The sequence below is a fragment of the Capsicum annuum genome, unplaced genomic scaffold (assembly GCF_002878395.1).
Source record: "Capsicum annuum cultivar UCD-10X-F1 unplaced genomic scaffold, UCD10Xv1.1 ctg4293, whole genome shotgun sequence".
NCBI lineage: Eukaryota > Viridiplantae > Streptophyta > Magnoliopsida > Solanales > Solanaceae > Capsicum > Capsicum annuum.
Window position 1 is genome coordinate 136,823 of NW_025850363.1, and position 9,006 is coordinate 145,828.

At 34.3% G+C, this 9,006-nt stretch overlaps 2 protein-coding genes across 2 annotated transcripts; both read right to left on the reverse strand.

Moving 5' to 3' along the window:
- Window positions 1-655: 655 nt before the first annotated feature.
- On the reverse strand, window positions 656-1,702 carry LOC107876405. Its single transcript, XM_016723334.2, has one exon. It carries the CDS (start codon window positions 1,700-1,702, stop codon window positions 656-658), a length of 1,047 nt encoding a protein of 348 aa, XP_016578820.2.
- A 2,606-nt stretch (window positions 1,703-4,308) lies between these two features.
- On the reverse strand, window positions 4,309-6,565 carry LOC107877068 (equilibrative nucleotide transporter 8). Its single transcript, XM_016723838.2, has 2 exons — window positions 5,882-6,565; window positions 4,309-5,202 (listed from the first exon to the last, which is right to left on the reverse strand). The coding sequence occupies exons 1-2, from the start codon at window positions 6,462-6,464 to the stop codon at window positions 4,505-4,507; spliced, it is 1,281 nt and encodes a 426-aa protein (XP_016579324.1). The 5' UTR covers window positions 6,465-6,565; the 3' UTR covers window positions 4,309-4,504.
- Window positions 6,566-9,006: the final 2,441 nt, after the last annotated feature.

Consider the following 9,006-nt stretch of genomic DNA (forward strand, 5'->3'; position numbering starts at 1 on the left):
CAACGTGTGAGTGGACGTGCAACAGCTTTTTGGATGTGTAATAAATGCTCAACTGTTTATTTGTCCTTTTGAATATTTAGGGTTTTTAATACACTTTATATGAGATCGATAAATAACTATGTGTTAAATAAAGAATACAAGAAATAGACCTGACACACAATATATGCAATACCTTAAAAGGTCGATAATAGACACAGAGTGAAATCAATAAGGCTGACATTAATCGGACCACTATAGGGTTGTCAAAATGCATACACTGCCATGACTTACAAAAACACAAATTCATACAAGTCTAACTACGCTTTGTTGTTGTTACAAGTGGTTCTCTTGTGCTCGGGTCTCTTGCACAGTGAACACTTATTCCTTCTCTTCAACTTGAAAATCTTGCCCATGCCCTTAACACATTTTTTTTCTTCCTTCTGAGCTTGGTGACCACGAGAGGTGAAATAATGTTCATGTCTAGCAACTCTTCTGGCACGCGTCATTCGGACTCCAAAGGGACAACATTAATTTATTCCTAATACGCAAGGAGGTACTCTTCCACTTTATACATGGGCAAAGAGTAATCATAGACTCTCAAACCATAATCATCATTATGCTTCAATCGCAAAGAGGCCATCGCGTGATCGTATGGTATTTAACCAGGTCAAACTTCCTACAAGAACACGACCTTACCAGTAGGTCGACTTTGGCCGTACAGCCACTGGGAGTCGCCCTCGCTCATATTGTCTCTTAAGATCTTTTCAGCGGCGGGCATAAATTTGTTATCCTTATATTTGAGGATGTAGGCACGCCTCTCCCTGAATATATCACCAAACCTCTTAGCAATTGAATTAAATATGTATGCCATGGGGTACTCCCTTTCAGCAATCAACATAGCATTCACGAACTCAACAATATTTGTAGTCATCACGTCAAACCTGTTGTCGAGGAAATATACCCTACTCCATTTCTCAAAATCAAGCTCATGCTCGAGAAAAAAGGCTACCTCGAGAAAGTAGTTCTTAAATTCCACAAAATGGTCGCTAAACTCCTCGGGAGAATATGCCTTTACCGCTTTGTAGAATAGATAGAGGTGTTCTCCGCAGTGGTGATGTACCCAGAGATTTTCACCTAGGCTCCTCATGCAGTACCCGTGATGAGCATAGTTGTAAGCCTTCGTGATGCCGTTAGCAATACTCTTGTGCCTATCGGAGATAAAGCACAAATCTGGTCCATCGACCATAATAGACTTCAGCTTCTCAAAGAAGAACGTCCAAGATGCATCGTTCTTTTTGTCAACGGCGCAAAAGGCAATGGGATAAATATGGTTCTCCATATCCTGTGCAACTGCGCTTAGCATCACGCCTTCGTACTTGCCATATAAATGAGTATCGTCGACCGCAATAACCTTTCTCATGTGGACGAATCCCCTAATGCAAGGGCCCAACGCTAAAAAGTAGTACATAAACCCACAGTCGACCTTGTTCACCATGATGAAATAAGTAGTGCCAACATTGAGAGCATCGATCATGTACGAAAAAGAGGGAAGGCAGGAATACCCATGCTCCGCTGTCTCTCGAACTACTTTTGTGGCAATCACACCCCTCAACCAACATTTCCAATAGGTTGGTCTACTTCTTAAGTTTTTGAAAACAATCCTCCGAATCTCACTAGTGTCCAGACCCTTTCTTTCATGATACATTTTCACACAAAGCGACATAATGACTTTAGACGTGATTTTTCTATGGCTGCGAGTGGCATATTTGAAGCCGCAAATGTGATCGCCGACGTATTTATAGATGACGAATTTTTTCATGCATTCATACTTCTTCACCTACAACATCCACGCGTAGCTAGGACAAGCATATTTCACTTTGAGGAATTTATCGCAGCTCTTCAACGTAGCATAATCAAACGAATTTCTCACAGATACTACGTCCAGCAATAATTTCAGTTCATTTTTGTTGCTAAATATTTGATTTACCTGAAAATTAGTTCCATCGGAGAAGGTATGGTTGGTTTATGCTTCCAATCCACACTCTTCTCCTGCTTCTTCAGAGAAAATTGGATCTTTCAACTCCATTGAATGATCTTCTGAATCCATTGGATGAGCATCCAAACTCTCATCTTCAAATGAATCATGTTCGTCGATTGTCGACTATGGTAGCGGTATTGTCAAAGACCCCGGGACGACATTTATCCTCAATAATGGCCTAGAGCCATCGGCAGCGACATCCAACATGTATAACAACATATGCCGATCGTTTTTTATGAACATGGGATGTATTTTACCCCGCCGATTCATTACATAGCTAATCACAACGTTCTTTGGCTCACATTCTAATTCTCCGCTCTCATTACGCTTCGAACTATGTCGTCGTACGATCCATTGCGATGTAGCGGGATGGGAATTATCTCCTTACTATATGATTTTCACTTCCAATAGTTGGGACCCTCCTCCCACGCACCCATAGAATTACCATCCACAACAACTACCTCAGTTACTGTCATATTAGACCACACAAATTGATAATAGATTAAGGTATCGGTCTATAGCTGGTTGATGACTGGTCGATCACTGGTATGAAAACGTCCGTACAAAGACGCGAATAGACTGATTTTGGATATAATTGATGCCCTCCTAGCTCTGGGATGGACAAATGTATGTGTTGAACTTCTAAACTATTGAAATATATCTAATTACGAGGTATTGAGCGGATTTAGAAAGCTTTTTGAGTTAGTAGAAATGGTGAAAAAAAATTTTGCATTTTTTTTCAAAAAGGATGGAACAACAATGAAGGCAATAATCAAGAATGGAGATTTTCAGTTGTGATGGGCCACTTTTCGTCGAAAAAGTGGCCGAAATAAAAAATTATTGGTGAAAAAGGGAGCTCCTATTGGTGGCTTCTTGGACAATTTTTAAAACTAAAATAGGAAATATGAAAAAATGGTGGAACTATAAAAAAAAAAAAGGGTGGAAAATATTAAATATTAAATGGATGAGGTGGGAGACTAAAGTGTGAAGTTTAAAACTGTTGTGCTAGGTTTGTTTGTAAGAAGTGATGATGCCATTTTAGTGTCTAAACACCTAATTTTTCAAGACTTGTATCTAAATGCCAAAATAAGTTTTGAAAGTGTCTATTTTACAAATTATCCCAGATAACTATCCATAGTTAGTACTAGAAGTGTGGAACAAGTTCACTAGAAAATAAACCAAGGAATCCACTATGACTAGTTAAGTTACATCAGAAGATAATTTCACGCACGAAGCATCATGCATTTATGGAAGGTCCAAAAAAAAGGCCATAGTCCAAAGGGGTGTAATGTGCAACTAGTGACGGATCCAGAAACCAAGGTATCAGTTCGAATAAATTCAGTAACTTTGGTCCAAATGTTGTATTTGTTGTAACAATAATATGTTTAAATTATTAATTTAGAACCCACTAATTTGAAAGATCTAGAATCTTAAGGAATAAACTTTAAATTATGGCTCCACCTTCATAGAAAGCCTATCCTAATGCAAACATTAATGGTTGATTCCACGACTTGAACCTCACAAAGACAACTTTCCCGTTCCATCAAAGCTTCCCTCAAAATTTATTTACACCATCAATGTACCATAAGTTACTTTGATTCCTTCTTGAAAATGGAATGCAATAACCAGCAGAGAGATAACAGGCAGCTTGACTTTGGTATTGCTCTAGTCCCCCAAGCTTGAATAGGCAGAAAATTACTCGTTGTATCAATTTATATGACATAATTTAAATTTCAAGAGTCAAACTTTTTTTATTTTAATCATGAATTCGGACATACAATCTTTAAAGTTTTTAAAAAATTAATTTACATATTTAGAAACTACATAAAAAGTATTGAGTCATAAAAGTCAATCCCGCCATCCCAATTTTATGTGAGGCAATTTGACTCTCCATGAAATTTAAGAAAAAAAACTTTTGAAACTTGTGGTATAAAATAAGCCATAGATATTTATGTGACTATAAATCATTTAATCAAGAGTAAAATGGACATTTTAAAGTTAAAATGTTACTAAAGATAGAAGTGCATCATTTTTTTTAGAACCTACTAAATAGAAAAAATAAGTCATAAATTGGTAAAAAAATTTCTTGTTTACTCTTGAAATCCGAACTATGTAATATAAATATTAGTATATAGAAACATGGAGTACTTCTCCTTACAGACTAAAATTTAGATGAGTCAATGTTAATATTTGTATTTTTACATTGACATCTTCTTGTCAATGGCTTCAAGTTAAAGAATGATATTCAAATGTAAAATGCATCAATATTTGACTTTTGAAGAGTCACATTAAGAAGTTATTATAGTTTTCTGCATCACAAATCCTAAAATCAGGAAGATGAACACAATTCATTTTGTTATATTTGTTTCTCATAATGGCATAAATACATTGATTACAACACAAGATTTATGAATTCTAACTTACGGTTCTAGTAATTTCCTACAAATAAAAGCCCCTGCCTAAATGGCTAACTAAATTAATAGGACTTCAGATAATCCAAATCCAACCAACAACAGAACCAGCCACTAATCCCATCCCTAATGAAACAGCCAAAACAATGGCAGCAATTTCTGCTTCAGAACTTGGCACAGATTTAGGAGCAAGAATCATGATGACACTTGTCAAGTACCCGTTGGTCACTCCGAGCATCGTAGTTAGAAGAACAATTGGCATTTCACTTTTTAGCCATTTAGGACCATGTAGACAAGCAGTAAACAGAGGATAGAACAAAAGCCTAGCAGCACAACCCCATGTAGCCTTTCCAGTACTCTTTAGAACATACACAGCAGTGAAAGATTTCCCAACAAAATCGGACACGTTGTAAACTGTAATCAGCAATATGGGATACCAATCTTTAAGCACCCTTGATTCAAGATTTTCTGCTAAGAACCCTGGGAAAATGGACAATGTAACGGTATAAATCACGAAAATCCCAAATGCAGGACACCTTATAGTTCTTGCCACATCGCGGAGTTTACGCCTTGAACATGGCAAGAATTCTTGAACAAGCTGTGTGTAATGCTGCTGCATAACTGGAAGCTTATACAACAAGTTGCAGCAGATAATGCACAATATTAAAACTGTTGTGCTAATTATGAAGTAGAAGTGAGCACTTGTCTTTAGACCCTGTGGAGTATGTGGAAGTGACGCCTTGGTTATAATCCTTAATATGGAAATTAGAACACCTGTAGGCATTTACAAAAAGGAAAACACATTGATTAAGCAAAAACAAATCAAGTTCAATATACAAGAAGAAAATTCAACAATCAAGCTTGAGCTATGTGAAAAGACTACTAAATTTTCCACAATCAAAATCTTGAATCCGCCTCTAGACTACACCTTTAACAATCATCCACTATAACAATACTTCACTATAACAGCCAAGTTTTCTTTGGTACGGACTTTCATGTTATCTTTATTATATGCTCTTTATAACAATATTTTGCTATAGTAAGTCAAAAATATCAAATCTTGAATCCGCCTCTAACTATACAGTCAAACCTTTTTATAACAATCATCCTCTATAATAACATTTCACAATAATAGTCCAATTTTCTTTGGAACCTGCTTTCATGTTATGTTTAATATATGCTCTCTGTAACAGTATCCGCTATTGCAAGACAAAAATATCAATTCTTGAATTCAACTCTGGTTATACAGTCACATCTTTCGATAACAATCATACTCTGGAACCTAATTTCACTATAATAGTCAAGTTTGGAACCGACTTTCATGTTATATTGTATTATATGTTCTCTCTATAACAGTGTTCCGCAATAGCAAGCCAAAAAATATTTGGACAAGCGAGATTGTTACAGAGAAAGATTGTATATGCATTTGGTAAAGAATTTGACAGGACTGTACCTGAAGAAGCAGTTCCAGCAAAAATTGCTTGCATGTATTGTTTAGGCAGTTTACCAGCAGAACCAATCAAGCTTCCTCCAATTAAACCATCAGCCAAACCACAAATAACAACTGATGCAACCACTACATAATAGGTTGCATTTGATTTCACCTTTGTTCCATTTTGGTCCCAATTAGCCCAGTCTACAATTGGAGTTACCATTAACGAAAGAACAAACATAGAAAAACCAAGATTTAATCTCAATCTAAGGCTCATTGTTTGGTTCCATTTACTCCAACTCAACATCAAAACAAGAATCAAGAGAGAGGAAGTCATGTAGGCAACAGAGAAAACTTTTTCAACATGTTTGGTTGGATAAAGGTAACCAAAGTAATCGACAGCAGTGATTAAGGCATTCCATGGCAACAAATTGCCTGCACCAAGCAAGAAATGGATTATGTATGAAATCTTGTAAGTGTCCCTTGGCTCATTTTGGTCATCCCTTATAAAAGATTCACCCTTTATTATGCTCTCTATTTCTTTGTGATTTTGCACCATCTTTTGATTTACCAAATCTTGTGGAGAATGATCATGGTCCAACATCTTATAAACAGGCAACTAGAAAAGTAACCAATGACTTCTCAATATGAAAAATGGCTATATAGCAAGAATACGACTGTGGGGATTTGACACGAGTGCGAATGAGTCTGTTATAACATAAATTTTAAGATTCAAAGGTATGGATAGAAATATCTTTTGCTAAAAAAGTAACATAAATTTTTAGTAGTAATGTAATTTGACTAGGTTTTATTTTATTTAGGTGAATGATCAATCTTTATTTTGTTATTATTACTAATTCATTTTTATTTTAATTCTCTTTATTAAATAGTCATGGTTTACTAGTTACCACTCAACTTTATTGATAGATGACTCGTATGGTTTAGGACCCCATACGGATATGGTAACTCTTTTTTTCTTTTTGGGAGAATATGACCAACATCAACGTAAGAAAGCATATTTATGATAAAGAAGACTTAAGCTAAACCATTTAATGTCACCTCTATATCATTTTGAGATATCAACACATATTATTTTTTTTAATTATTGGTAAATTTGATTTTAATTTACTCCTTGTAATATATGACTAGTCGCATTTGACTTTCTATTAGATGAAACGTGTGTTCTTGGTCCATTTATATATTCAAAAAATTATCTATAGAGTATAGACTATATTTAGAACATAATTACCCTCAAACATGATGTAACAATATACAAACCTAACGTAGTGCATGGCTAATAAAATAGTACAATGGTCAATAGTTTATTAAATTTAATTAGATTCACAAGCAACGAGATCAAATGTACACATTTTAATTTTTTTTTAATTACTTTGGTTACCATTATCCAAATTTACTGTATTTTTATGGCATAATAAAAGAAATTTAACTTGACACCAAATTATAACTATGACTGCACTTTAACTATACAAAAGTTTAACAAAAAAATACTTCAATCCTACCTGGTAAAATGCGTGTATACACTAAAAAACACGCGCGTCAGAGTTAGAATCAAAGTGTGTTTTTTTGTTCAGTTTTTGAATAGATAAAGGGGTCTACTTATGCGTTGGCAAAGTTAAAGGTCATAGCTATAATATAATGTGTTTTTTTTATTAGGTGGCAGCATCTGAGTGTATTACTAATCCACGTAGGAGCGATTGAGTTTCACGCATGTAAGTTACAGAATTAGAGTGTTTTTTTGTTCAGCTTTTATATAGTTAAAGGGTCTACTTGCAATGGCGGATCCACGATTTAAGGATAGTGGGTGCTTTGAAAAATTTAAAAATTAAAAAAAATAAAAATTCACCTCAATGAAGTTCGAACCCGGGGCATCTTTCTAGTGGAGAGGCTTAAAGTCAACCTAAATTCCAATGCAACCAATCAACTTTTGTTTTAGTGGGTGCTTTTATATATTATATACCTATTTTCGTATATTTTCTATGTAAATTTACCTATTTCGCGTCGAGTTTAGTGGGTGACGGAGCACCCTACAAACATATATAGGTCCGCCCTTATCTACTTGTGCACTGACAAACTTAAAGGGCATAATTATAATTTGGTGTCAAGTTAACGGTCTGCTTATTTTTAAATATTCGAGTTACATAAGAACGCATTGTATGTAAAAGTAGAATTAAGTTGCACTTGTAACAACCCAACCCCTTGTTTTGAGCATTTGCACCCCATCTCAAGTTTTATGACTTTATACATGTTGGTATAATTATGTCTTGCAACTAACCCTGTGAAACGGGTCGGGCCGATTCACTTACAAAAATCGGCTCGATTTGACCCAGTCCGATCAGCCTACGGGCTGTAGGACATCGGATCTCGAGTTGGTTTATTTTTTTGGTTGGATTCCGTTAACTCGGCCCGGACCAAGCTCGGTCAGGGCCTGTCGGTTGATCACCCCGGCCCGATTAAGCTTTTTTAAAAGAAAAAGATGGATTTAATTATAATTCAGTTTTAATATATTATTAATTTACTATCAAGTATTATTAATTTATATATGTGTATATATATCTTCTATAGACGTATATATTTAACGTATATATGTGTATATATTTTATAAATTAATATATAACTATATATATAATTATATATTGTAGTATATTTTATTTAAAGTAATACATATATATTGAATGGTACGTATATATGTGTATATATCTTCTATAGACGTATATATTTAACGTTTACATGTGTATATATTTTATAAATTAGTATATAACTATATATATATAGTGTGTGTATATATTGTAGTGTATATATATTGTAGCATATTTTATTTAAAGTAGTACATATATTGAATGGTGCGTATATGTGTGCATATATCTTCTAAAGTAGTATATATTTAACGTATACGTGTGTATATATTTTATAAATTAGTATATAACTATATATATAGTGTGTGTATATATTGTAGTGTATATATAATGTAGTATATTTTATTTAAAGTAGTACATATATATTGAATGGTGCGTATATATGTGTATATATATTCTATAGATGTATATATTTAACATATACACGTGTATATATTATATAAATTAGTATATAACTATATATATAATGTAGTATATATATATATTACAGCA